The sequence below is a fragment of the Suillus plorans genome (genome assembly GCF_016647745.1).
Source record: "Suillus plorans strain S12 chromosome Unknown HD556scaffold_2, whole genome shotgun sequence".
NCBI classification, from domain to species: domain Eukaryota; kingdom Fungi; phylum Basidiomycota; class Agaricomycetes; order Boletales; family Suillaceae; genus Suillus; species Suillus plorans.
The window spans coordinates 1,293,119-1,319,834 of record NW_024537386.1 but is presented as its reverse complement, the minus strand read 5'-3'; the positions used below and the strand labels follow the sequence as shown (position 1 = coordinate 1,319,834).

At 47.4% G+C, this 26,716-nt stretch overlaps 13 protein-coding genes across 13 annotated transcripts; 7 read left to right on the top strand and 6 right to left on the bottom strand.

Moving 5' to 3' along the window:
* Nucleotides 1-339: 339 nt before the first annotated feature.
* HD556DRAFT_1303159 (uncharacterized protein) lies at nucleotides 340-971 on the bottom strand (the record flags this gene model as incomplete). The annotated part of the gene is made up of 4 exons (XM_041299584.1): nucleotides 340-466; nucleotides 514-551; nucleotides 687-772; nucleotides 818-971. 4 exons carry the CDS (start codon nucleotides 969-971, stop codon nucleotides 340-342), a joined length of 405 nt encoding a protein of 134 aa, XP_041167236.1.
* A 957-nt stretch (nucleotides 972-1,928) lies between these two features.
* HD556DRAFT_1303158 (uncharacterized protein) lies at nucleotides 1,929-2,794 on the top strand (the record flags this gene model as incomplete). Its single annotated transcript, XM_041299583.1, has 2 exons — nucleotides 1,929-2,345; nucleotides 2,393-2,794. The coding sequence occupies 2 exons, from the start codon at nucleotides 1,929-1,931 to the stop codon at nucleotides 2,792-2,794; spliced, it is 819 nt and encodes a 272-aa protein (XP_041167235.1).
* Nucleotides 2,795-6,834: 4,040 nt separating this feature from the next.
* HD556DRAFT_1323919 (uncharacterized protein) lies at nucleotides 6,835-8,373 on the top strand. Its single transcript, XM_041301457.1, has 3 exons — nucleotides 6,835-7,169; nucleotides 7,221-7,985; nucleotides 8,038-8,373. The coding sequence occupies exons 1-3, from the start codon at nucleotides 6,923-6,925 to the stop codon at nucleotides 8,175-8,177; spliced, it is 1,152 nt and encodes a 383-aa protein (XP_041167234.1). The 5' UTR covers nucleotides 6,835-6,922; the 3' UTR covers nucleotides 8,178-8,373.
* On the top strand, nucleotides 8,374-10,288 carry HD556DRAFT_1323916 (thioredoxin-like protein). The gene is made up of 6 exons (XM_041301456.1): nucleotides 8,374-8,614; nucleotides 8,665-8,802; nucleotides 8,858-8,941; nucleotides 8,993-9,784; nucleotides 9,837-9,917; nucleotides 9,970-10,288. The coding sequence occupies exons 1-6, from the start codon at nucleotides 8,451-8,453 to the stop codon at nucleotides 10,220-10,222; spliced, it is 1,512 nt and encodes a 503-aa protein (XP_041167233.1). The 5' UTR covers nucleotides 8,374-8,450; the 3' UTR covers nucleotides 10,223-10,288.
* HD556DRAFT_1323912 (translationally-controlled tumor protein) lies at nucleotides 10,289-11,311 on the bottom strand. Its single transcript, XM_041301455.1, has 7 exons — nucleotides 11,134-11,311; nucleotides 11,001-11,074; nucleotides 10,816-10,946; nucleotides 10,629-10,754; nucleotides 10,528-10,581; nucleotides 10,456-10,471; nucleotides 10,289-10,405 (listed from the first exon to the last, which is right to left on the bottom strand). The coding sequence occupies exons 1-7, from the start codon at nucleotides 11,190-11,192 to the stop codon at nucleotides 10,359-10,361; spliced, it is 507 nt and encodes a 168-aa protein (XP_041167232.1). The 5' UTR covers nucleotides 11,193-11,311; the 3' UTR covers nucleotides 10,289-10,358.
* Nucleotides 11,312-11,353: 42 nt separating this feature from the next.
* Nucleotides 11,354-13,375, top strand: HD556DRAFT_337315 (WD40 repeat-like protein). Its single transcript, XM_041310316.1, has 5 exons — nucleotides 11,354-11,699; nucleotides 11,751-12,347; nucleotides 12,399-12,710; nucleotides 12,762-12,942; nucleotides 12,993-13,375. The coding sequence occupies exons 1-5, from the start codon at nucleotides 11,385-11,387 to the stop codon at nucleotides 13,151-13,153; spliced, it is 1,566 nt and encodes a 521-aa protein (XP_041167231.1). The 5' UTR covers nucleotides 11,354-11,384; the 3' UTR covers nucleotides 13,154-13,375.
* Nucleotides 13,184-15,676, bottom strand: HD556DRAFT_1470204 (Catenin-beta-like protein; the record flags this gene model as incomplete). Its single annotated transcript, XM_041308426.1, has 11 exons — nucleotides 13,184-13,417; nucleotides 13,470-13,604; nucleotides 13,661-13,897; nucleotides 13,951-14,086; nucleotides 14,138-14,286; nucleotides 14,338-14,561; nucleotides 14,611-14,704; nucleotides 14,766-15,033; nucleotides 15,091-15,197; nucleotides 15,251-15,598; nucleotides 15,653-15,676. 11 exons carry the CDS (start codon nucleotides 15,674-15,676, stop codon nucleotides 13,214-13,216), a joined length of 1,926 nt encoding a protein of 641 aa, XP_041167230.1. The 3' UTR covers nucleotides 13,184-13,213.
* Nucleotides 15,677-16,147: 471 nt separating this feature from the next.
* HD556DRAFT_336844 (RNA-binding domain-containing protein) lies at nucleotides 16,148-17,072 on the bottom strand. The gene is made up of 4 exons (XM_041310315.1): nucleotides 16,680-17,072; nucleotides 16,504-16,628; nucleotides 16,386-16,452; nucleotides 16,148-16,334 (listed from the first exon to the last, which is right to left on the bottom strand). Exons 1-4 carry the CDS (start codon nucleotides 16,990-16,992, stop codon nucleotides 16,201-16,203), a joined length of 639 nt encoding a protein of 212 aa, XP_041167229.1. The 5' UTR covers nucleotides 16,993-17,072; the 3' UTR covers nucleotides 16,148-16,200.
* Nucleotides 17,073-17,325: 253 nt separating this feature from the next.
* HD556DRAFT_1224277 (60S ribosomal protein L5) lies at nucleotides 17,326-18,453 on the top strand (the record flags this gene model as incomplete). The annotated part of the gene is made up of 5 exons (XM_041296946.1): nucleotides 17,326-17,413; nucleotides 17,462-17,504; nucleotides 17,555-17,715; nucleotides 17,766-18,132; nucleotides 18,186-18,453. 5 exons carry the CDS (start codon nucleotides 17,326-17,328, stop codon nucleotides 18,451-18,453), a joined length of 927 nt encoding a protein of 308 aa, XP_041167228.1.
* An 88-nt stretch (nucleotides 18,454-18,541) lies between these two features.
* On the bottom strand, nucleotides 18,542-20,933 carry HD556DRAFT_1323898 (subunit 17 of mediator complex-domain-containing protein). Its single transcript, XM_041301454.1, has 7 exons — nucleotides 20,657-20,933; nucleotides 20,370-20,609; nucleotides 19,917-20,320; nucleotides 19,528-19,868; nucleotides 19,076-19,482; nucleotides 18,784-19,020; nucleotides 18,542-18,727 (listed from the first exon to the last, which is right to left on the bottom strand). Exons 1-7 carry the CDS (start codon nucleotides 20,818-20,820, stop codon nucleotides 18,559-18,561), a joined length of 1,962 nt encoding a protein of 653 aa, XP_041167227.1. The 5' UTR covers nucleotides 20,821-20,933; the 3' UTR covers nucleotides 18,542-18,558.
* Nucleotides 20,934-21,044: 111 nt separating this feature from the next.
* HD556DRAFT_1436697 (fungal-specific transcription factor domain-containing protein) lies at nucleotides 21,045-24,039 on the top strand (the record flags this gene model as incomplete). The annotated part of the gene is made up of 10 exons (XM_041305601.1): nucleotides 21,045-21,154; nucleotides 21,207-21,243; nucleotides 21,296-21,322; nucleotides 21,374-21,682; nucleotides 21,736-22,037; nucleotides 22,094-22,302; nucleotides 22,356-22,426; nucleotides 22,478-22,588; nucleotides 22,641-22,681; nucleotides 22,731-24,039. The coding sequence occupies 10 exons, from the start codon at nucleotides 21,045-21,047 to the stop codon at nucleotides 24,037-24,039; spliced, it is 2,526 nt and encodes an 841-aa protein (XP_041167226.1).
* A 159-nt stretch (nucleotides 24,040-24,198) lies between these two features.
* HD556DRAFT_1224656 (uncharacterized protein) lies at nucleotides 24,199-25,116 on the bottom strand (the record flags this gene model as incomplete). Its single annotated transcript, XM_041296966.1, has 4 exons — nucleotides 24,199-24,594; nucleotides 24,649-24,699; nucleotides 24,757-24,890; nucleotides 24,945-25,116. The coding sequence occupies 4 exons, from the start codon at nucleotides 25,114-25,116 to the stop codon at nucleotides 24,199-24,201; spliced, it is 753 nt and encodes a 250-aa protein (XP_041167225.1).
* A 367-nt stretch (nucleotides 25,117-25,483) lies between these two features.
* Nucleotides 25,484-26,342, top strand: HD556DRAFT_1224973 (vacuolar sorting protein Vps24; the record flags this gene model as incomplete). Its single annotated transcript, XM_041296984.1, has 5 exons — nucleotides 25,484-25,594; nucleotides 25,648-25,825; nucleotides 25,882-26,003; nucleotides 26,054-26,206; nucleotides 26,256-26,342. The coding sequence occupies 5 exons, from the start codon at nucleotides 25,484-25,486 to the stop codon at nucleotides 26,340-26,342; spliced, it is 651 nt and encodes a 216-aa protein (XP_041167224.1).
* Between the last annotated feature and the right edge of the window lie 374 nt (nucleotides 26,343-26,716).

The following is a 26,716-nucleotide window of genomic DNA, read 5'->3' as shown; positions in this document are numbered from 1 at the left end:
TCTCGATGACATTGATGTCAATTACTGGGTCAAACAACACGAATTGAGAGATTGTACAGCTTCAAGAAGGAAGCTTCGAAGATCATTTGATACCGTCCCAAATGTCGGGACACACCTTCGAGGAACTTATACTTTGTATTTCGAAACCACAGATCAACATCAATCGGTAAATCACCTACTCAAGCACATGTCTGCCATGAGCGGACAGCATAAACAATTGTATGGAAGTGTATTGGTGATCAAGCAAGAGAGGACAGACTGCATTGTAGATTGTGATAAAGACGATCAATTAATCGTGAATTTTTTAATTGCCAGGTGAGTCATACACGAAATATTCTACTACATTCTCTTACCATCGATGTAGTGCCCTACACCACGACGAGTTAGAACATGGAGGACGTGATTCGACCCCATGATTTCTGATTCGCCTAGGACACCTGGAAGGTTCGTGGTATTCGGCGCAGTCCTATAGTAGGGTTAAAAAACATTGGAAAAAGACAGCTAAAATCTCACAAGTGACTTCCGTTGGTGTGCCTCCGCATGTCCTGTAACTGGAACAGAAGTATGTGTACCGGTCTGCTAGCATGTCGTGATGATGAAGGTGCCGGTGGGAAATGAGTGCAGGAAGTCAGAGCAGGGATAGCAATAGTTAGTAGATATATGACAGCAAAATAAAAATGACGCACTTCTTTTCCAGTCGCCGTCAACATGGTGGGTAGCGTATAATCTTCGACAAGCGTCTGCGCAAAATGCTCAGGAATGATGACAGGATCTAAATGACGTCAGCAATGAAAGCTACTCTAGACAAGAAGCTTACTATTTAGATTCCATACAAAGGTCTTGTGCATCTTATGATGCTCCACATCGAACTCAAATCTGATCGGCACGAGTCGCTCTGGGTGGTTGAGACGGTTGGCCAGCTGTGGAGGAAGTTCCCGAACCCGTGGGAAATAATCGTAGTGCCCAAACATCGTGGAAGTGAGTACTCGTTCTGTCAATTTCGCCCGCACTTTCTCATTTTACCAGGGCTGGCCAGGGCAGTCCGAAGTTGCTTCGAACCCTGAGCTGATCCCAGTGTAAATGCAGACCCGGACAGGGCGTACAGAGTTGCTTTGAACCCTGAACCGGCGAAGCAATTTAATTGCATTTTGCTTTTTGTCCTTTTCCCCGTTCCTATTCATACCTTCACACGTGTGTCCGTCTGAAGATGACAACGTATTATGATATCGGTTTCGGTCTGGGTCATTTCTGTCTCCTCATATCCGCTTTCACGATCAAGGTAAGCCAATTTCTGTACCATATCATTCAATTCACGGTAGTCTTGTCTGACAACCTTCCTTTTTGTTTTTCTAGGCAGTTCATTCTCTAGAGGACGTTTTCATTTTTGTTCTGAGGAAGTAGAGCTTTCACTCCTTCTCTCTTCAACGATTGGTACGTCCTTCTCTATTCTGCGCTCATTATCTTTTGTAAGTGGTTCTTTAGGTGTCTGCATGTCAGCTCCTCCTGATGGCTGCGTGTCTGTACTCCCTATCTCCCCCTCGCGCTGCACATCAACCATTTCTTGGGGAAGTTTGTTGCGCAGGAATCGATAGGATCGGGCATCATAATATCTCACTGCCTTCGGTCCGTCTTCATATCCTACAAAGACATGTTTTACTGACTTTGGCCTCATTTTAGACGGTTTTGCCCCTTCCTGCAATATATATTCAAGTCCGTACAACAAGCCAAAGCACGATTGATGGATATCAGTAACTTGACCAACTATACGAGGACGCGATTGCGACGACATCTAACGTAGAAAAGGGCGACGTGCAGCGACTTAAGACTAGGATATAGACTCGGACAAAAAAAAGTGCGGAGAGACAACAATTCAAACTCAGATAACAATGCTTCCCTCGCGCACCCCTTTTTCTTACACATGAAACACTATGTCGTTCGATGCTCAAGTTTATCACGAACATTTCGCCTCCCGTGATGATAGTTATGCATCTACTACTTTGTGCAAACGGATCTCGTGGCAACACTCTGCAAATGGATTAATTATCGTGGACCGCGAGGATCAAACACCTTTCACCGGCTTTATTGTCGGACGGGTATCACCTTGGAATCTTAAGTGCGGCACCACTGGCAACTATCTCAAGAAAGGTGGCCTTGAAAAAGCCAAGTATCAATTGCATTTGATGCGTCCCACGGACAAAATTCTGGGACGAGATTTCGATGCGGCTATCACCAATCTTGAGACGATGCAGAAAGTAGCTGGAACGACAGGCGATCATAGAAACATGGTGATTCGAGATGTGACTGGCGAGATGTTGCGCGTAACTGCCAACGTATTTGAACAGAGGGTGAGTGATGTGCGTTTAGTTAAGAACTCAAATTAATTTTCACCCAGCCCGCTCGCATTCCTGATTCTCCTCATGGAAAGCGAGCTCCCGATGCTCCCAAGATGGACAGTATCACTGAGAGCTGGGTCATTCCAACTGATCTGGAAGACCAGTTCGAGCTCGTCAAATACACTCATCGCGCTGTCCCTCTGCCTGTCTTTGAAGACGGCCAAGCAATCCCACCTTTAGATGCTAACCGAACATTGGACGGGGCCTTGGTCGAAGTCCATTTTACGGTTCTCCAGTGGCACGTTCAAGGATATGATACGTTTTTGGCGAAGGCAGGGAGGATCAACATCCTCAAACGTAGCGTCAGCGTGGCATCAAAACATCCCCTGAGTGATGTGGACGACGATCAGCCTGTTCATAAGAAACACGAGACAGCAATAGCGAGCGGTTCAAAGGATTAAGTATCGATGTGTATGTTTTGCGGACTTGGTCTTTGTAATTGTATCATGAGGGCGCGTCAGCCTTTGTATTTGTACCGAGCGTGACGTATTAGTTTATGGCTTCGTTCATTGTGTTTATCGTCGCTATGTATGATGTAGCATTCACTGTTATTGCGAGACGTGTAGCTTTGTTTAGCCTTATCATTCTGTTTGCATGCACAGCATGATGTTGATGTCAGGTGACTGACAGATTATGTCCCCACGAAACATGACCTTGCTTCGCAAGGTAATGTTCGTTTTTACGCGAGCCTTTCAATTTTCTATGCGAGCCTCTCGTTTTTCACAATACTCAGAGGAAAGACCTGAAAGACTTCATACCTCATTACATAATCGGACTCATGTGACTTGGTGACACATTAGGAAACCATGCAGAGACTTCATTATGACAAATATGCAAGACCAACACTGTGGTATTTAACAAGTTAACATTAGACTGTAAGAATTCCAACAAAGTTTGAACACAGCTTTGGAGTACAGCATTCAGGCAGTGCAGAGGCAGTGTACACAGCCTGCTAGCACAGGTTAGCATAGCCACAGAGCACAGCCACTAAATGTTGATTTGAAAGCAATACTGGTAGAATAATCTGGAACATTCTATGGCATTCTTTGACATTTTAGTAGTAGATTAGTAATCAGTAGCACAGCCACTAGTAGAGTAGTATATAAAGGGCCCATTTTCCCTTTTAATAAAGAGAGCTCCCATCTCAGAGCCCATTTCCAAGTATCATCTAAGTTTGAGAGTGAAAGAGTGAGTGAAAGATAAGAAGAGTGACCATAAGGCTCTTTTCAAAATTCTCACCTCAAAGATTACTGAGTGACACACTGAGTGAAATATTAGCTTATTTCATTCCACTTTTTGACACTGTTTCCCACGACATACAGAGGCATAATTGAGGCCACCATTGAGCCATACATTTTACACTAGCTGGTACACGGTTATCAGTCATCTAGTACAGACATATTCCAGTTCTCTTTCAAGACACAGGAAATCAATTCTGTGGGGAGAATATACATATTTTCATTAGCAAAGGAAGACAAATAAGACTAACAGTCGGTCACTAATATTAAGAACTTGGCCCACTTAAGACTACATCAATAGGTTGTACTCTGTTCTGTCCTGCGTCAAACTCATCGTGTAGTGCCTGAGCAGCAGAGAGTAGGTTTCGAAGTCACGTATTAGTTCGGGCTGATCTGTGTTAGAGGCTTAGTTTGATCTCCAATTGGTTTGTGAAGATAGGGAGTATTGTTATAGCTCTAAGAATCATCGCATAAGACATACATCTGTATTCGTTGAAGTCATAGCACTGCATCGCGCCAGTTATTGACTTTCTTTAGGATCATAGCACTGCATCAAGCCAGTTACTGATTCTGTTTCCCCCCTTTTTAGTCACTGAGTACTTCCTTTGAAAACTCAACACACTTTTTCCCACGAACGACCACGTTATCGACTGTTGGTATTTGTCTGAACTGTTGACCGTGGTAGGATACTGAAAATTGGTGAATTTTACTGTTTTCACATCCTAGTAAGACACCGTCAACACACCCGCACTGAGACAAGGTTCGTTTTAAGCAAGCACACTCAATGAGACACCACTGATAGTACACAACCAGGGCAGAGGTTGTCCGTTGGGTGTCCGAGAGTCTACGATCGTTTGAGATGGTCAATGATCAAGGGTTTCAAAATCTAATAAAGACCGGGCGGCCAGAATATTACTTACCATCCCCATCCACTGTTGCATGTGATGTTAAACAAGTTTTTGTAAAGATGTGGAAGCGCATTGCAAATATGTTACAGGTAAGTTAAAGTTAGCATGCGGTGACACAAACTAAGAACCTCACCAGAATTATGAGGGCGAGCTGAATTTTGCGACAGATGCCTGGACATCCCCAAATCATAGGGCATATGTAGCCTTGTCAGTCCATCTAGAGCATGAAGGTCAGCCTCTAGCAATGATTCTTGATATCATTGAAGTTGCAAAGGTAAACAAAACTTACCATCAATGGAAATCACGCTAATGAGCACTAACAGACGCACACTGGCGCTAACTTGGCCGAAGCATTTGCAAAGGTCCTAGAAGATTTTGGAATCTCGGATAAGGTAAAATAAATCATTATCAGTCAGAGAGAACTCACCTGTAACATGGGGCACAGATGCTCAGTGTGACAGTGGACAATGCATCATCAAATGACACCCTTGTCACCGAGCTTGTAGATCTGGTGCCCCACTTTGCAGGCGAGACAAGCCGCACACAATGTTTCTTACACATCGTGAATCTCGTAGCTAAATCATTACTGCATGAGTTTGATGCTCCAAAAAAGAAGGTTCGAGATGGTCGAGAGACGGACAAAGAGCTGGATAGACTTACTGGGGATGTAGAGCTCGAAGACTTGCAGACACGGTATGAAGACCCTGACAAGGGTGCCGACAATGATGACAATGGTGAAGGGTGGATAGACGAAGAGGCGTTGCTGGGCTGTGAAGAGCGCTTAGAGTTGGCAGGCAGCATTCAGCCAATCAGATTTGTACTTGCAAAGGTCATAACAAAATATTTACCTGTGTGCATAGCCTGACTCCCATTGCAGCTCCGCAAACTCGCATTCAAAATTATACATTCTACGACCATCCTACTTCCTGCGTGGAAATCGATCCTTGATAACTTAGAACTTGCTCCACGAATAATGCCGCGGGACGTGTTGACTTGATGGAATTCAACATTCGACATGTTGAATTTCGCGTTGGAGTACCGGAAGGCGATTGACGCTATCATGGACAAGCGTAAGCTTGGTCTTGGGGAATATGCACTCGAAGATGATGAATGGACGCTTGCAAAGCAACTGCGTGATGTATTGAAGGTGACTTAGTCACATGCTCGTCACAATGCATACTAATCACATAATCACAGATCCTCAAGGACGCAACACTGTACTTTTCACGCGGGACACCAAACCTCGCCATGGTCATCCCTGCGATGGACCACATTGACAATGTTTTCACTAATTGCACCATCAAGAATGAAGACCTCAATCCTGCCATCCGCTCTGCTCTGGGACTTGCAAAAAGAACACTAAACCGCTACTACTCGTAATGACTCGAAGAACGTCGTTCTGACCTTATTTATCATCACCTGTACTCGAAACGATGTCTTGCAACGTCACACCCTTGGCACAATTTCAAAGAGGTTCACACGGGGCTGCCCGGTTTCGTTATTATGGGAAACTAGGCTGAAAGCCTACTATGCATCTCTGGGAGGGTTCTCCCTCGTTTCTACAATCCAAAAAGGATGAGTGCTGCCTTCGACCTGCGCATCCTCTAGTATTAAGAAATCACTCAGAGGTCATAAATGCCTCTCAGGCTTCCTGGACTTCCAACCTCAAAAGGCAATCTACGCCTGAGCTTCTTGTACGGTACCAGAGAAGAAGGAACTCCAGCATGGCCGAGCGACATCTTTTCGTTCGTATGTTGCAGGTTCGTCTGGGCTGTCTGGGGTAATTCCTCCTCTGGTTGATGTCGTCAGCTCCGCTTATAGGTCCTCGCCAAAATACTCCCTATGATTACCTTCGGAATGATGCTGCCATCATCGCTAGTATGTAGAAGTCAGAGAAGCCTTCCCGATCTCGTTATGCTGTGCCCCCTGAAAAATATTGGGGGAGAAGTTATTGAGCAATGTCGATCTACTCGTCCTCGGGACCGTCCATATCGACGCAGAGAGCTGATGTGACAATCAGGAATGAATATTACTCGCTGTCGAGATCTTGTTGAACTGTTTTGTATTCAACAATCTGTTTACCGAACCAATGAGGCACGCTGTAGCAATATGATACTGTTGTAGGACATCCAGCTCATGATTTCAATCTATATGGATATATACCGAATCTGATATTGCACAACAACTTGAACGATGCCCATAATTCGGCGACCTTATTCGCAATGGTTTACCTTTAGCTATAGGGCGGTTGTTTCCAGATTCGCTTTTGTGTACCCTGAGAAAAGTTCTTGGCTATGGCGGCGGGACTCCATGTGTTCACCGATGAGTCGTGACATGTGAACTGTGACTCCGGAGTGACAACACACACTGACCACGATCTACGATGGCGTCTTCTGAGCTTTTGAAACAGATTCAGGCCGGCAGGAAGCTGAAGAAAGCTGAAACACATGACCGGAGTGGTCCTTTGATTGATGGAAAGGCAAGTGGTGGTGGCAGCGGCGGCGGCGGCGGCGGTGGTATTGCTGCTGCTGCTGCTGCTTCACGTGGAGTACCATCGATGGGAGGACCTCAACTTGGTGGATTGTTTGCTGGAGGTGTTCCTAAATTGAAGCCTAGTAGTCATAATCTGGGTGTGCCGGTTTCATTCATCTTTCAATGTTTGAATTAACCTCCTACGCTAGGAAAGTCACCGTCGCCTACTGCTAGACCATCAGCACCTCCTCCTGCTAGACCATCAGCACCTCCTCCTGCCAGAGGTCCTCCTCCTGCACCTGCACCACCTGTGCTTCCTAATCGAAGTGTACCATCACTGCCAAATAGATCTGCTCCTTCAATACCTCATCGATCTGCACCGTCATTGCCAAATCGATCTGCTCCTTCACTACCTTCAAGATCTGCTCCTTCTAGAAACACTCCCACACCTCCTCCCCCACCGCGTCGACCACCACCACCTGCAAGGACAGCTTCCCCCGCTCCTCCTGCTTTCCCGGCCCGTTCACCACCACCACCACCACCAGCTCGTCCTGCCTCTTCACCAGCTCGTCCTTCCTCTCCCCCTACTGGTCCAGCTCCACGTTCTGTTCCTCCAGTTCCACCTGCAAGGAAAGCCCCTCCTCCTCCCCCAGCCAGACCCTTGTCGACCATTGGTTCTCCTGCTCGAGCAGTCCCCCCTCCACCTTCTCGTAGGCCACCTTTATCAGACGGTCCACCTGCTCCTCCAGCTCGTGTCAGACCTTTGTCAGAAGTTGATTCCCGTCCACAAACTCCACCTGTAAATCGCCCTCCACCTTCCCGTCCACCTCCCCCTCCATCTGCTCCTCCAAGACCTCCTGTATCTGCTCCTCCTAGACCCCGTACCGTTTCAACACCAGTCACTGAGCCTTTCGCTTTACCTGTCGAACGGCCCTCCATCAATGGTAGTGCTAGGACACCTCCATCTCGCAAAAGTAAGCTGTATCTGTCCTCTACTGTTGCCCATAACTCATCCTCGTTCACCAGTACCTTCTCCCCCTCCAACCTCTGGCCCACATACGTTTCCCGTAACTGATTTCCCACAGCCACGTCCGTTTGTCTCAGCCACAAGGCGATATGCCAGTGGTCGAACCACTGGCAGTGATTTCGACCTGTCCACCTTATAGCCTGGCCCTCGCTGTACATAGTCTTACTCTAATCGCATGATATATCAGACTTAGTTGATACAGTTGCTTGGACTCTAAATTATACAGTAGACTACGTGGCGCTCGAATTTGGATTAAGTATTCCGCCAGATTTTCGGAAGTACGGTCTTGCCACATAGCAGCCTTAACCCGGCAATACTACACCGCCCAGGTGACACGTATACACTTACTTGCATTATAAAACCTGCATCGTCACAATTTATTGGCAGCTAACTCTCACCAACGCATCGTTCAATGCGCTTCCCCTCTCTCGTGTCCGTGGCCTCTGCCATCGCCCTTGCCTCTTTGGCATCAGCTGACGTTGCCGAGTCCTCCGATGTGCTCGTCCTTACAAAGGACACCTTTACTTCTGCTGTCAACTCAGAACCTTTGATTTTAGTCGAGTTCTATGCTCCATGGTACCTTTCCATCGTCCTTTTACGTGAATTCTCGCCGACTTTTACCATAGGTGTGGCCACTGCAAAGCTCTAGCTCCCCACTACGAGGAGGCAGCCACCACACTCAAAGGGAAGGACATCAAGCTTGCCAAAGTCGACTGTGTCGACCAGGCAGACCTTTGCCAGTCCCATGGTGTCCAGGGTTACCCGTACGTCCATACCATTCAAAATATTCTCTCTAGCGCATTGACCATCCCTCCATAGCACCCTCAAAGTCTTCCGCAACGGTGAACCCACCGAATACTCCGGTCCGCGAAAGGCAGATGGTATCATCAGCTACATGCTCAAGTATACTCTACCCTTCTGTCACCTTTTCGTACCTATTAACATCACCCTCAGACAAAACCTCCCTGCCGTTTCTGACGTCACCGCCTCTAGCCTCACTGAATTCCAAAACGCCGATAAGCTCGTTGTCCTCGCCTACGTCTCCTCCACCACAAAGGCCCCCGCACCTGAATTCAGTGCAACAGCGGAAAAGCTCCGCGACGAGTACCTCTTTGGTATCACCTCTGACGCTGCAGCTATCGCAGCCGCAGGCGTCACTCCTCCCGCTATCGTCGTCTACCGCAACTTTGATGAACATATCACCGAGTACCCGCACCCGCCATCTGCAGTTATTACCGCTGAACTCGAAGCATGGATTCAGCAGCTGTCCATCCCTATCCTTGGTGAGGTGAACGGAGAAACGTATGCCATGTACGCCGGCAGCGGTAAACCCATCGCATACTTGTTTTTGGACCCTACAGACGAAAAGAAAGACGAGACGCTCGCTGTTCTCAAGCCTGTTGCTGCCAAGTACCGCGGCAAGATCCACTTTGTTTGGATAGATGCGACCAAGTTTGGCGACCATGCAAAGGCTTTGAACCTTGCTGAACCCAAATGGCCGAGTTTCGTTATTCAGAACCTGGAGGATCAACTCAAGTACCCTTATGACCAGAGCAAGCCTATAGAGGCTGAGGCTGTGTCTGCTATGGTCGGCGAGTACCTCGCTGGGAAGCTTCTTCCTAAGCTCAAGAGCCAGCCCATTCCTGAGAGTCAGAATGAGAGCGTGTTCACGCTCGTTAGTGAACAGTTCGATGAGGTTATGTATGATGATTCCAAGGATGTGTTTGTTGAATTTTATGCTACATGGTGCGTTGCTTTGGCCATATTTCATAACGCATGTCATTGAAGACCTGTTTAGGTGCGGTCACTGCAAGCGCTTGAAGCCCATCTGGGATTCCCTCGGTGATCACTTTGCTGACGTGAAAGATCAGTTGGTCATGTACGTCCACCTTTCCTCCAACCTTGTCAACAAAACTGATTCATCGTTGCAGTGCAAAGATGGAGTCCCAAGAAAACGATCTCCCAGCTTCAGCCCCATTCCGTATCAGCGGATTCCCCACCCTCAAATTCAAGCCTGCAGGATCGCAGGAGTTCCTTGAATATAGCGGGGATCGGGAATTGGAATCTCTCATTGCGTACGTGCAGGAGCATGCCAAGAACAGCTTGAAGCCTTCTGTCAAGGCTCCTGAAAACGAGTCGCAGGCCACGTTTGAGGCACCGCGGGAGGCTCACGATGAACTGTAATTTGTGCGCAGCAGTCTTACCTCTATTGTTATCTTATCTCTTGCATGCATTCAATATTCGTGGGGAGTGTAAGTGGAGCGACTCGTACGATTGCTCTAATATAAAGTGATAGAAACCATCGATTCGAAAACAAATATTACAGTTTGACTTCCTTGAGACCGTGCTTCCAGAAGGTGAAGTAGGCTGTTCAGGTGTGATGATCATGATGACGCTACTTGACAGAAAACACGTACGGGTGACCCCATCCTCCTGAGATGAGAAATCATTGAGAATACGACGTTGTTTATTCTAACATCGCAACTCACCCGGTAGTTCAACAGGGCTACCATTCCGTCAGCGTTCATGTTCTCGCCAGTGTACTAAAATTTTGTTTGTCAACGCGTATAGGGGGCAAAGCACAACGTACAAATTCATAGTCTTTGAAATTACCGACTATCTTCTTGACAAAGTCATTTGCCTTAGCCTTGAATTCAGTGACAGCACCAGGGTCTCCCTTCGCTGCTAATTTCTCCGCTACAGCCTTCATGTAACCCTAACATGAATATCCTAATCAGTTTCGATCTCCACAGGTATAGCAATAATATGATATATACCTTGAGATGAGAAAGATATGCTTTTTTGTCATAAGCGGTAGCTTGAAGACGGAAGGAATGGGCGATATTGTTAACTGTAATCGCTCCATCCTCGAGTGACTCTTCCTGTTCTTCAGCTGAGGCGTTAGCACCTACAAAATCAAGTAGATGAGCCATGTTCTTTTTTCTTTCGATCGGACGCATACCGATATCAACATTGCCCTCCTTGAGTGTGATCATCTGACAATTTACTTCATAGGCGATGCCGTCCACCTCTTTCCTGGTTTTTTGAGTAGTCAGTATATGATGATAGGCTCGAGCGCCAAGATTGGAGCATACATGGGGAACGCATCGGAAAACATCTCATCACCGGAGATGACATCTTCGTAAAGAAGCATTTTCGAACAGATATAATAAAGGTGTAAAGAAAAAGAAAAGGGGGGGTTCCAACGAGGGAGATAGAAGTTGAGGTAAGAGAGATCCTTCGAGTCTTTTGATCTTTATGTACACCGACAAGATCAGTAGATCATCATCTCGTGGGATACAAAAATATTGTCATCCGAATCCCGACATCTGCTTCATGCTACCACATGGACTATCAGCCGGTAGTCGTACAGAGACATGCTCGGCCAGCTGCGGCTAAGCATAGTCCAGAATCAAGATATTGGCGTCAATTCAAACACCCGGTGTTTATCAAGGAATACGCACCAGTCACGTCTATCCAGTTCTCTCCTTCTAAACCTCATAGGTATGCTGTAACAGCAGCAACGCGTGTTCAGATTTATGCACCCCGAACCCAGAAAGTGACAAAGACAATTTCGCGCTTCAAGGATGTTGCACGCAGTGGTAACATCCGTCCTGACGGAAAGCTCGTCGTTGCAGGTGATGATACAGGTCTCGTGCAGGTATGGGCGCATACCCACGGTATATTCACATCCTAATCAATCTGCTTGCAGGTCTTTGACATCAATTCACGCGCCATCCTTCGTACCCTGGACTCGCATAAGCAGCCGGTACACGTCACTAAATTTTCTGCCCTCGCACCCACGCAAGTACTCTCCTGTTCAGACGACACCACCGTAAAATTATGGGACGTCCCGTCACAAACTGAAGTAGTCACATTCCATGCACACACCGACTATGTTCGCTCTGGTGAAGTTTCGACCTCGAATCCCCACCTCATCCTCACTGGTTCTTATGACGCAACCATGAGATTATTCGACACGCGGACCAGCCAATGCGAGATGATAATGGGCGGCGGAGATACCTCGAGTGCAGTACCAGTCGAGCAAGTCAAAATGTTCCCATCTGGTACAATGGCCTTGTCTACCGCAGGTCCTATCCTGCGCCTCTGGGACTTGGTCGCTGGTGGCCGTTGTTTGCGTGCATTTTCGAATCACCAGAAGACTATTACCTCGCTAGCATTTGATGGGTCTGCGGGTCGTCTGTTGACGGGGAGTTTGGATCATATGGTGAAGGTTTACGATGTCAGCTCGTACAAGGTCGTGCATACCATGCGATACCCCGCGCCTGTTCTTTGTCTTGCCATTTCCGTATGTAAAGTTCTAGTTTCTTGTCATGTTCCTTTGCTAACAGCAGTGCAGCCGGATGAAACGCATATCGCCGCGGGAATGTCAGATGGCACGCTCTCTGTTAGACGGAGACAGCCAAAAGCTTCAGAAGGCGCGGATCCGCCCTTCGCTACTGCTTTAAAATCTGGAGCTTTTGAGACATTCTTAGGAGGTACCCTTCCTGTAATTGGTCAAGGACGCACCAAGTCCAAAATCAAGCCCAAACCCACCGGAGATGTGGACGAGCTGAGAATCGAAAGCAGACGAGCAAGGCGTCTGAAAGAGTACGACAGGCTTTTGAAAGGGTTTAAATATTCAGCAGCTTTGGATTCGGTGCTCAGAAAGGTGATGCTCGTTCACCATAGTTGTGAAATTCGATGTTGATTCGCCTTATAGAACGTCCCACCGACAACGGCTTTCTCTCTGATACAAGAATTGATACATCGTGACGGCCTTCGGAGCGCATTGGCAGGTCGAGATGATGTTCTGTTGGAACCAGTCTTGCGTCTTCTCGTGAAGCATGTCGCTGATCCCCGTTTTGGTGAAATGGTGTCCGACGTCTCAAGTCTGGTCATCGGTACGTGATTGATCGTCTTGCATTTTCGCTGGCTTGACGTATCCATGCAGAGATGTACACACCGGTCCTTGGACAGTCACCTCTCATCGATTCACTCTTCATGCGACTTCGAAAGAAAGTCCTTGCCGAGATTCGGTTCCAAAAAGAACTGGTCAAAACAAAAGGCGCACTCGAAATGATTTTCGCGTCCGCTACACTGACTGCCGCATAGTAGGACACACGACTTGTACTCTACGCATATATTGCTACATATTTTAATGCCCCGTGTCCGTTATAAACATTCCTGCAGAAAATCGACGAGATGTTGAAGGATCTCCTTTTGTGATAGTGCTCCACCTTCTGGAGCGTGATCAGTGGCTAGGCCATTGCTCTGTGTGTCAGCGTCGAGGTTGTCGCGGTATATTTGAAGGGTTGAGATGATATCTTTCAAGGACTGGTTCTTGCGCTCAAGCATTTGTGTGATATGGCCGCGAATCTGGAGTGTTACTCGACTTAGCTATCACAGGTTATCGAAAAATGTTGCTTACTCCATCGTCCTCCATGACTACCCATGCGAGGATATAATCGACTGTCTGCAATGTGAACAGTCCGCCCTCCAGTCGACGCAGATAAAACAGATCCTCGTCTTCTGACTCGATTTCACCACCGTTAGCAATGGTTTCCTGCGCATTCAGCATTCGGACTGGATGTTCATTAGTGAATATTACATGGCACATACCTTTTTCTCCGCCGCGATCTCCGCGTCCACAACTTTCAGACGACTACGAGCATTTTCCCGCACCTCGAGTAGTTTATCTGCTTTCTCATAATTATTTTCCACAAACTTGGCAAGCAGACGTATTCGATCTGGAGAGTCCGATGGAGTGTTTGAAAACAATGAGGAGATAATGCCAAGAATATGTGGGATATCTTCGGAAGCTGCTGCTGGTGCATTGGATTTAATTTTTTTTGAACCCTGCGGAGTAGGCTTAATTAGTTTAAACCGTACTGAGAACACTGCATCTATACCTTTCCCATGAAAGTAGCAAAGAGCGTCTTCAGTCCAAGGACCTCGATAAAGTTTGCGCAAGTGGCGGTGCCTGCTGGGCCAGACATCGCATAGTCGAGAGTTTTGATTGCTCTCGACTTCGATTGCAATTTTTCTCTACCAACGGCACAATTTAGCATTGCGTGGACATCCACAGGACGCGCTCACTTCATCATAAGAAGCATGAGGTCGACACCCTCGCTCGCGAGGAAAAAAGACTTGATCTCAGGCTCGGCCAACGCAGAACAAAGAGCGTCGAACAAATTCTCCATGAATTCGGTCTCGTCTGCATCAACTGGGTCACGTCTTCGGAATTGCTATATCATAGGAAATGATATTAAAGCTTGTGATAGTCAACTGCAACTTACAGAAAGAACGTTAAGAGCGATCTCGACGCCGTCTTTCTTGCCAAAATCTTGACGGTTCGCTGCATTGTTCTGTAAAAGAATGGAAATCAATTCTGCGGAATAGCCACGGTTTTCGTCATGAGTCTTGGACTGGACGCGATTGAGTAACCAATTCATCAGCTTGGTCTTCGACACTAGTATAAGGGAAAGGTCAGGGTTAAAGCCAAGTATGTTTTCAAATATGCCTGGAACGTAGGTCAGTAACGAATGACGAGAGGTTAGGTGCACGAATACCGAGAATATGGAAAACACCCTGTCGGTCTGATTCTTCAGTCTCGTTTAAACGCGAAAGATTATCAACGAGCAACTCCAAGATTGAATTCTCTAGCTGCGTAGAGTGGAAAACATAGCACTTAAGAACAGAACCATGCTGAAATATGGGAACGAACCAGGGCTTCAATGAGGGTCTTTAGCGCTACCTGCGCCTCCTCTTGCTCCTCCTCATCTTCTAGCTCGTTCCCAACATCTTCGTCGGTCAGCTCATGGATCACATCAACGACGTCAATGACAATATCGGCGTTTTCATGGCTGAGGAGTCCAATGAGTAAACTGACAGAACCTGACCGCACGAGTTCTGGGTAGGCCAGGACAGGAGACTGTGCCAAAGATAGAAGAGATTTAAGCGCACTGTCGAGGTCTGCTTCAGAGTCGATGAACCTGCAACAGCGTAAGTATAATCAGTCCTAGGACCATAAGACGTCCAATGTAAATTACTTTGACGGATCATCCGGGTACTTCGAGCGTTGGTCTTGGTTTTTGTTGGCAGCTCGTTCAAACTTCAGTAGCGTTCTTCTTATGCTTGTGATCGATATTCCTTCTGGCTTCACGTCGTGTCAATATTTACGCATTTCGCGAGAATTTTGTATGCGCTCACGTCTTCCGTTGTTCCTTCTCCTTCAGCACTCTCAAAAATACTCAAAATTTGTTTCTGTTCCGAAGTCAGTCCTCCTCCGTAGAACCGCCCTTCTTCATCCTCTTCGACAAAGTAGTCCGCGTCACCCCCTGGAGCAAAGGAGACATCAACCATTTTGTCGTCCCCGTCTTCTACAGTTGCGCGTCGCGACTGTCGGTGAGGAGCCGAGCTGCTTTCAGGGATTTCAACGTCCATGGCCGAATCCACCGAGTCCTCATTCAAGGGAGTATCGAGACGCATCTTCTTTAGCATCTCCGGGGTAGGATTATCTGGCATCTTCCGCTTTGAGCTCGTAGGAAGCCTGGGCACCTGGAGCGCGTAAACATCACAACATACACGGAAGAGTGCAAGACAAGCCCTTACTTTGAAAAGCTTGTCGATGTCCATGATTCAGTATCTGGCTAATGGCTAGCTAGTGCGTAAAGACATGTACTGTATACATTCCATCATGCATCAAATCACGTGCTCTGACATCGTTCAAGCACTGTCTGATTGCTCTTCAGAAGCTCCAGAGAAAATTCTAGATTTTTACAACTGTCTTCATTCTTTTAGGGGGAGACTATAAGTCTACATATACGACTACAAAATTTCTACAGCAATGGGCATTCGGCTTATCACAGCAGACGACAGCGTCCCCCGTACTTACCTTGCATACTTGCTCAACAAGCAATTTGAAGAAAACGCGCATAGTAGGCCTGACTGTAAAATGCAGAAAACGAAGTTGATGCGTGAGGAATCAAGGGACGGTACCCACTATGATCGTGTGGCTTTAGTATGCACGGTGTCCATTATCATAATTTCATAGTTGAGATACATAACACGGTGAGCTGCGCTCCAGTATCAAAAAATAAAACATACTGGCGATGTCTTCGCAGACCAGCCACGTCGTCTAAACGCACAGCGGCGATCGATTAGTATGGTTTGCCTCTATTCTTCTTCAAGTCCTTTTCGAGCTGTCTAGCCTTTCGGTGCCCTATCTCTACAGGTCGGATAGCAGTATCATCCGCCTTCTTGAGCTTGACTGGACGGTTACCTACATATTTACCTGAAATATGGCTGAGCGAGATTTCGGTGATTGGACAAGGGTATTTCTCACCATCCATCTCCTTCCAAGCTTTGAGGAAATCTTCTGGATCTGAAAAGGCGACGAAACCATACTTAGCCTAATAATGTTTTGTCAACAAAATTTGTAGAGCAAGAGGAAACGTCCACACCTTCTGGCTCAACCTGTCGCGTATGACACGAGCTTTCTGGAAAGATGTGTATTTATTAAAGGCATTCGCGAGGACATCATCGGAGACATCGTTGCTAAGATCTCCTACGAACAAGCGGAACCAAGCTACGATACAGTTTGTCAGTGGCTGACTTTCATATCAAGTGGCACACTTACATGGATTCCATTCTAGAAGAGTCTGATCTTCCCAGACCTTTCCACCACCCTTACGGAGCACAGTGGTGCGCTTTCCACCCTTTGCAAGTTTCCCACCAGCGCCTCCACGCTTGTCGATCATAGCCCCAGGAACATAGACACTCTGTTGCGCAAGTATGCCGACATCATATTCGTACGCATTCGCTGGAACAGGTGCGCTGTGGTTCGACGAAGATCCGGGCAAAGGATACATGGGACCTTGATAAGGCTGGTGGTAAGGATTAACATCATAAGCCTGTTGCTGTTGGCTGAATTGAGAATACTGCGAGTCCATAATGCGTTGATGTTGGTACAATGAGAAGCCGGGGTTATGGGTCACCTCACTTACCAAATTGATAACTAATAAAAATAATAATAACTGATTAAATCAACAAATCAACAAAGGTAAACAACCACAGAAACTTTGATTGAAAGGGTGTACTCGCTGTCCCCGCCGTCCTCAAGATCCCTCAAGGTATGTCTTTATGACTGTTCACCGTCCCGTGGCACCGTCTAGTCCTCAATGACTGGCTATGATAATCAAATTGTGCAAATATTGCCAGTTTTCGATGGATGGTTTATAGCTACCCAGGATGCATATGTGCAGTTAACTGACAATTCCCACTAGATGCCGTTCGTCAAAAAAGTGAAGTCTGATGCCTACTTCTCCCGCTTCCAAGTGAAGTACCGCCGTAGAAGAGAGGGAAAGACCGACTGTGAGCATCCTGTAGATTTCTTGATCGCATGTGCTAAGGTCTACTTAGACTATGCCCGCAAACGCCTCGTGACCCAGGCTAAAAACAAGTAGTAAGTTATCGCAGCATAAAGAACGGCGACTTGTTTTAACAACTCTGAAGCAATGCACCAAAATATCGTCTAGTAGTGCGCTTCACGAACCGGGATATCATCGTCCAGATCGTGTATGCACGTCTACAGGGCGACTTCGTCTTGACCGCTGCACGGTCACAAGAGCTACCAAGATACGGAATTAACCACGGTCTCACTAACTGGACTGCTGGTATGATTCTTTCACGTAATTTACTATATGATATTTGATGAACACCTTAGCATACGCAACCGGTCTTTTGTGCGCTCGCCGTGCATTGACCAAGCTGGGTCTTGCCGATAAATACGAGGGTGTCGCGGAGCCCGACGGTGCCCTGACGCTGACTGAGGCATTGGATGAGGATGATGCCCCACGACCTTTCAAGTGCTACCTCGATGTTGGTCTTAAGCGCACTTCCACTGGCCACCGTGTTTTCGGCGCAATGAAGGGCGCAAGTGACGGTGGTATATTCATCCCCCACTCTGAGAAGCGTTTCCCTGGGTACGACCCAGAGAGCAAGTCTCTCGATAGCGAAGTGCTCAAGAAGTACATCTTTGCTGGCCACGTTGCTGAGTACATGGAGTCGCTCGAGGAGGAGGATGACGAGCGGTAAGCCATTCCACACGAACATCAAAAATGTAACATTTATGGTTTTTGCTCAGCTTCAAGAAGCAATTCTCTTCATATCTTGCAGATGATATTGGTTCAGAAGATATTGAGGAAATTTACACCAACGCGTATGCCGCCATTCGTGAGGACCCCACCTTCAAGCCTTCGGAGAAGACCAAGGACTGGAAGGCGGAGAGCCTGAAGTACAAGACGTATAAACTCACGCTGGAGGAGCGCAGAGCTCGCATCCAGGAAAAGATCGAGGCCTTCAAGGCTTCAGGAGGCGAGGCTGCTGCTGCCGAGGATGATGACGACGAGTAAAAATTTTCATGCCTTTACTTACTTTTGCATTCACATTTTCATCCACTCAGCCAAGTAGGTCATATGCTTATGATATCATGCAACACGATTATTGGCCAAAAAAAATTAAGATTCTAATATGGTCTTCTCGAGCAACTCTTGAAGCCATGCTACGAGAGAAACTGAGGTCTCAGGAGTGTATGTTTCTAGTAATGATAACTGGTGACTCGCTCTGTTCAGACGGTATGCCGATGAGTGGATGGCAAAGTCCTTGTCGAATATGACGCGGAAGTTCCTGGAAATCTCCTTAGTCTGTGCTGGAAAGAGGAAGAACAAACTTATTGTGCTCACAATATATTTCCTTCCCACCTTCCGACCGCTTTGCCGCTGACGAAATCGACAAACCATGTTGCACCGACGCGTTCACAAACTTGTAAACCCACTTCGCACAACCGGTTGAGAAGGCACCTCTCGACTTCATCTGAAAGAAGCTGCACTAGCTGAGGGATGGACGCAATCGGCAGCGTTGCTTGTGGCAAATGGGCTGTAAGAGATGATGGAGAAAGGAATGTCAAACGAAGAGTTTGCCTGTTGCGAAGAACATAAATATATGCTCAAGAATGTGCTCCAGATCGCAACTTGCCTGACGTCGATACGGAGAAGAGCCTCGCCCCCAATCCTTCTTGCCGTTTCATTGGCGACAAAATGCTCCACTAATTGGTGCCCGCTTTCACCTACAGCGTCGAATCGTAACGAGGACGGAACACCGGCCTTGAGCAAGGCAGAAACCATTTTATCCAGCTCTACTCTGATTCTGTCACAGAATACCTGATATTGAAGAAGGTCAATAATGGGTTGCAACAGAGGAGCCTTATTCGGAAAGACCGAGGGTACATGTTGTGTGTTGGCTGATGATAGGCGTTGAGATTTCTGCGACGCATGCAGAGACAGGAGGAGTCCTTGCAGTGCGAAGTATATGAGATTACAAGTAGCGGACAAACGTTCATCACTCTTATTGGATTCTTGAGCATTGACAGCATCACCATCAACCTACACAAGTTGAGTGCCACATCTTGGTCTGCAATGATAACTCACGAGTTCAAACTTGAGTTCCATTCCCTGGGCAGCGTCAATGACGATTAGCCGCTCGGCCACTCGTGCTGACGCTGTCGGTAAAGTGCTAGCCTCTTTAATCAAGACAGAGAAAAGCTCTTCCTCGACCATTTCCCTTTGCGCGATTTTAAGAGAATCTTCCAATGACGCATCTGATAGGCCTGTTATACTGTTGGAAGCAGTGCGAAGGAGGCCGTTGGAATCGGTTAGAATAAGAGAAACTTGGAGGCGGACTCGCTGACGGTGAGGAAACACAAGAACATGTGATGCGGTTTCATAGGTTGTCATGTGTCCTACCGCTCTTCGTCTGAAGTGAGCTGGAGCTGGACGCATGGTTAAATTCAAGATAGTAAACATGATCAAATGCTTACATTCCTCTAGTCCGAAAGAGACAAAGAAGTCCTTTGACGTTTTATCAGCACCCTTGCCTGTAGGTGCACCAAATGGGAGGGGTGCAGGCACCAATCCCCAATTGGCACGCCTGGTTTTGAGTGCATCAACCCAATACCTTTGACCTCGGAGGCGGCTTCTCTCCAGGTTGTTTGCGGCGGCCTTGAATATACTCGAAGCCTTTCTCAGAGCCTCGTCCTTTCCACCGATAGTCAGCTGAGCATTGAATGCGTCCACTGAAGGTATAGGCGAAGGCTTCGTGACAATACTTGCCGTCAATGTAGAAGAAGGTAAGGCAGGGATAGGAGATGGATCAGTTGGTGCAGAAGAAGCCAGTAGCAACGAAAGCAGCTCCCTGGCATGCGTCATCTCTCCTAGTGCGGTACTAGCTTGCGAATGAGACTTCCGACGTTGCCGCCTGGATGATCACATACAATAGCTGGGGCATGATTTCCATGCGCATTTTGAACAACTCCTCTGGGTTCATATGGGCTTTCGAGACGCCTTCCTCCTGCTGATCCGATTCGACCTTATCGTCTTTGGTATCCAGGGCCTGAGGAATGGACAAATCCCCGGTAGCCCCCAGGGCATCTTGGCGCTCAAAAAAATCTACACCGCGCTCGATGAATATACGTCTCAGGTTTTCACCCAAGAGTTTGGTGGGATCTTGTTGACTGATGCTTGGTTAGCGATAGAATATAACGACGGTTTCATGACATACGGCTCAAATACTTGCACTCCATCTGGAGCTATGTCTAGAAGGACAGGTATGCGCTCTCCTTTGTCATCCTTGTAGGGTCTTTCCAAGGAGAGTTTAGTTTTCTTCCAGGACGGTTGTTCCATCATGAGCGCTACATCTGAGTCGATTTGTGTTGTTGAGGACATTGCGGTAAATAGATTGTATTAGAGATAACCTTTGATGAACAATCCGGATAGAGTCTGTCGCGCCTGGGTAATAGTAACCGGAGTTCGCTAACGCTCGCACATGATGCCAGCAGTGCCACCTGCACGTGCAGATCGGACTCGGAGACGGAGTCATTGATTTGCCTGTCACCCTCTTCATCTTTCTATTCAATTTCCAAGGCCATCATCATCTGCTCCCATCATCCATGGTCAAGCATACTTCTTCAGCTTCCGAAACTTCTAGTCTCAAGAGGAGGAAGACCGAGGATGATGATGGCGATCATATACAGGTCAAGAAACCCAGATCTAGAGTCAGGTTTGTCATTTTTTTGCGCGCTTAGAGCGACCCAGAACCATTTTGTCCGTAGTTTCTCCTGTGGTGAATGTCATCGTCGAAAACAGAAGGTATGTCCATACTCTCATTCAAATCACATTGCTAAAATATTCCCCATGGCAGTGCGACCGGCAGATACCGTGCTCTCATGTATGACTCTTTCATGTTGTTTATTACCCGTTCGTCTGACAGTCTTCCCAGTGTATAGCACGAAAAGTACCCGAGCTTTGCAAAGCATACACTCCTGGAAAAACAGACCAAGATCTGGGCGTCCGCTTAGCCAGGCTTGAGCACATCATCGAGCAGGCTTTGCCCCAGTACTTCAATTCGCCGTCTCAGTCCTCCTATTCAGGTGCAGACAGACATCAAAGTTCTACAACTGAAGGCCCAGACGACGATAATCGTTCGATAACTGATGAGCAGGATCCAAGTGGTGGTACCTTCCACAGTGGAAAATGGTATGGCAATAGCGCCTCGGGAAGTGTAGCACCCGCCTCCGTTCTGGAGCAAGTGAATGTTTTGATGGTCATGCTAGTTATATTCTCTGACATGCTTTTCACTAGCTGGCAAACGTTGTCGTTGCCAGTTCAATTCAAGAACAGTGGGATTCGCCTCATTCCACTTCTAATCTTCATGCGGGGCCTTCCGGCCAGCATGGAACTGGTCACGGCGAGCATAAATCAGCCTTAGCGACCCCATCGATAATGGAGTCTGTGCGACAAGACTCTGAACCCTCAGCAGCCGACAACCTCAAGAGTCTTGTCCAAGAATGCGGTGTATCACCGCACAAAATCTCGGAACTCCTTCAGGAGCTCCCTCCGCAACGGTTTTCCGATGTACTTATTGATCATTATTTCGCTGCAATGTCAGTTGATGTCCTATATGTTGTCCAATCTTGATGATTTCCCCCCTTGATTGTAGCAATTGGACAAGATATCCCGTTTGCGAGGCTGACTTTCGGACTGCCTACGCATCTCTTTGCGCTAACGGGGTGGGCGCCAATACTAACGATGCACGCTTCCTTCCGCTCTTGTTCGTGGTGCTTGCTATTTCAGTGCGATTGGCACCTGAACATCTTGCTGGTGACGCACGAACAAGAAGAGTGACATCTTTGAGATATTACTGGTCTTGTACGTCACTGATCGACTATAATGTGTTTTTTGCCCACCCGTTCTATGTATAGCTCGACGTTCTCTGCTTATTGCCGCAGCTATCCAGCCAGATTCACTGGATATCGTTCTCACTCGCTTACTCGTAAGTGTCAAAGGTCATCTATGCTGCGCGGAGTTCCGACATAATCACTAGAGTGCACGATTCTTGACTTTTGATCGTCGCATTACGGAGTGTTGGAGTCAGTTGGGTGCTGCTGTGCGAACAGCCCAGGCACTTGGATTCCATCGTGATGCTGCACCTACGGTAAGCTCGTGAATATTCTATTGGTATGCCTGTTTTGATTTAGCTTGCACAGGGACTCGACCCTGCTCAGGTTGAAAACAGACGCCGCATATGGTAAGGATATCAATGTCCCCTCAAGATCTAAACTTAGGGAATCTTGAAGGTCATATCTTTATCACGCCGATCGTTCTTACGCACTTGTGCTTGGAAGACCTCATGCTATTCAAGACGATTACACTTCCACCCTCCCGCCTCTGAACATTGATGACGACTTTTCCCCTGCCGTCATTCGCAATCCACCTTCCCTTTCGAGCCCTACGCTAATGACCTTTGTTATTCTCAGGCATCAGCTGGCCTCCATTATTGGAAGGATAGTACATCATTTTCAGAAGGTCAAGTCACCCAGTCATTATTCTGATGTCTTGACGCTGGATGACGACCTTTTAAAATTCGTTTCCAACTTACCACCTCACTTTTCATTGGATCCCGACACATCCCTCGACGAGACGAAACCATTCATTCCTGTTCACCGCTTCCTCCTCATTACCGAGGTCTTGTTCGTTCGCGTCGGCCTCCATCGTCCATATTTATTGCGGAAATTGAGTTGTGATCGTTACCTGCGTTCCCGAAGGGCATGCTTCGAGTCTTCGATCAAGGATTTCCAAGTTCGCAAGGCCTTCCGTGATTTGATGCCAAAAGAAGCTCGCGATTCTCTGAGCAACGCCTACAGAGAGTTTCAAACAGCGATGATTAGCGGCATTTATTTAGTCTTGCATCCGAAAGGCAAGGATGCGGACATGATGCACACTATTTTGGACGGTTTCCTGGCGGACCACGAGGGAGTGCGCGAAATGGACGAAACGACTCGGAGGGAGCTAAAAACTATCGAGTTCCTTAAGAGCCGCGCATCACAAATGGCAGAAAGTGCATCGCATGGCGTGGATAGAGCAAGCTCACCTACAAACGGGCATACTGGGGAACAGCATTCCACAATCTTCTCCATGTCGACTTCTCGTTCTGTTCTGCCACCATCTGCACGAGCTTTCACGATGGGTACAGCGTCGCCGAAAACCTTGTCTCCCACGACGTCTTCGCCTGTAGTATACACGTTATCACCTCCTTATACACATTCCCCCACTATTCAGCGCCTGCAGCACAATGGATCTAACGACGGTACGGGTACGCTCAACTCGCCCGCTGGCAGCGGCAGTCCGAGTGGGGAGGAAGAATCAGCTGCTCAGTCTCTCTTGGATCATTGGTGTAGCACTTTCAGTGGGGGTCCTGTAGTCGATGCGACAGCAGGCATGCCTGCTTTATCTTGGGGAGGGCCTGGTGGTGCTGAATTCTCAGGCTGGATAGGACCTAATAACAATCCAATGACTGGGGATCCTGGTTTGATGGAAGTGGATGGTTCAGATTGGAGTTACTGGGAAGCACTGGTCAATCAAATCAAGGCTGGACCGCAACTTTAATCTGTGTTTGCTGTGTGTATATCATATTATCGATCTGTTCATATTATTTTTTTATAGTGCACTCTTACTTTGCGCTGTAGATATTTAGTCTCTTTCTCTATTACTTATTTTTACAGGCAGGTAGTAGTACAAATTTGTAGCCATATCTACGTTCCTGATCTACAAAACCATCAACCACAATGTTGCCAGAGCACATAGGATATGCACGCTCAGATCAGGGCCTCCGCGACTACCTCTGCTTGAAGGTCTTCTCTCTCGCATGGGCTTGACTTGATCTGTTACGGTGGGGCGCAAGACTATGCGTTGTCGAAGAGGGGGGTTAGCGGGACTTTTAGTATGGGAGAACGAAGCGTCCTCCGGGGATGTCATGCATTGATGATGTTTTAGTGTTTCGCATGGAGGGATTGGTAATGAACGGCTCCGAGGTGAAACGTTTGGGCTCGAGGGATTCGTGCTCTTGGGGGTTACAAGATGTCCGACGCCCCACGGGATAGGAGCCCTGTCAGGCTGCTTGCTGTTTTCAGGAAGAGTGGTGTTGCCAGAATACGAAGCAATCTTAGAAGCTCTATAATCAGCTTCTACACGTAGAGGATTTACCATCATGCTTACTGTGAATCGAGACGTCCAAGTGGATCCAGTCGGTACCCCGTTATTCGAAAACTGGTGTACCTGTTTCAGTAAAAGACCATATGGGACTCATATGGCTATGCACCATACCTGGTAAAAGTAAATGGCTGCATTGGGTGCCACGTCAGGGCATAGCCAGTTATACGATGTCATGTTAGTCTCATCTAGATGCTCGACAACGGTCGTGACCATCGACATGTTCCCGTTGGAGCCAGACATGAGGTCTGCATAGTAACCAATGTGAAAATAAAAATAGGACGAGTAATGTAATTGCATACATATGGTTGCGTTTTTCCATGACTGGGTGGGGCCGGACCGGTCGGTATTCCAAGAGATGGGACAGGGTGATCCAGATCTGAACACGTCGCCGGGACCGGGGGACACAGGTTCTATGGCGGCACGGGCAAAGGACGGAAATAGGATTAGGCTTAGGAGCCGTTGGATTGACATTGTGAGCGAAGTGAACCTGCACGGATCTAGCGTCTGGATATATTGTTTGAACCTCGTGAAGAGCAGCCAAGGTGTTCTGGAGGACCATGTCGGAAGAGTGGTGTTTATATGCACTGTCGAAGCAGTCAGCCGCCATGTTAGCCGCTGGAGCAAGCTTGTTCGGATCTGGTAGTAAGTGTTCAAAACGTCCAAAGCGCGACAATCCATGTAGCATGATATCGAAAGGTCCACTAGACAAGTTTAAACTGCATCATGTAGGAAAGAAGGTCTCAAGAGACGCCGAAGATGATGTGGTGCCAAGCCCGAATTACCCTTGAAAACCGAAAGAGGCAACATTCTCCAGTTCAGCTACAGCACTCGATCTCTCATGCAGACCATTAACCGCTTTTTCTATGGACCGACACCTGAAGAGAGAGTGCGCGCATGGCAAGGAAAACTGCGTTCAGAAAGCCGACAACTGGACAGGGAGATGAGGCAGGTCGGCACCCTGTTCTGTAGTGCTCATATCCCACGTTAATCCCTCAGGTACAGCTCGAAGCTGCGACTGCAAAGGCACGCACGACGGTGAAGCAGCTTGCTTCCAAGGGAGATGTGAAGTCTGCGCGAATCCTCGCCAAGGAGGTCGTCCGCAGTAATAAGCAGAAAGACAGATTGTCTGTTAGCAAAGCACGCTTGGGATCGATCGGTACCCAGCTACAGCAGCAGCTCGGTGAGCGAATACTCTTAATTTGAAGTCTGGCTGATTTACATGCTATGACTCTGCAGCTATGGCCAAAGTTACAGGGTCGTTGCAGAAGTCTACGGAAATTATGAAACTATCCAACTCGCTTGTCAAACTACCCCAGATAAGTCAAGTGATGCGGGAAATGAGTATGGAGATGACAAAGGTGTGCTGTTTCTCTATAGTGCTCCCCTGACTATCTGACTTGTACCACAGGCTGGGATCATGGAGGAAATGCTTGAAGACACGTTACAAATGGACGAAGACGAAGATATAGAAGAAGAGGCAGACGCTGAAGTTGACAAGGTACTTTTCGACCTCACCAACGGGAAACTTGGGCTAGCTGGGTCAGCCGGAACGGAACTACCAGTAGGTCATGTTCTTGTTTTGAGTAGTTCTATTCTGAATTTTGTGGCAGACACCACAAGATCAACTGGAGGACGACGAAGCGGAGAGGGTAATGGAAGAAGCCCGAAAACAGCTGAACGGTCTATTGAGCGGCTAATATTATGTTTGTACGAAGTAGACATTACCGATACCTCCGGGCAGCTTGCGGACAACCCCCTAGTAGTCTGTATTCTAGAATCTAAGTTACCGCACTGTATTTCTGATAAGTCCAACAAGCTATTTGCTGCGCTGGTCGCAATTTATGGTTATCAATGAAAGAATCGATCGATATTAATCATAATACAAAGTCTACAGTTGAAACGCATATTGTAATGTTAGAAAGGCGCGAAGCACAGACTCGCAGAAGTGGATAACAAGCCATGCATTATACCCTCATCTTCTGGTAGAAGAATGGTCTCGGTCCTCGCCATTTAGTGGATCAACATCGAATGATTAGCTGGCCACCTGGGTTTAAGATAGACCTGAGGTTGT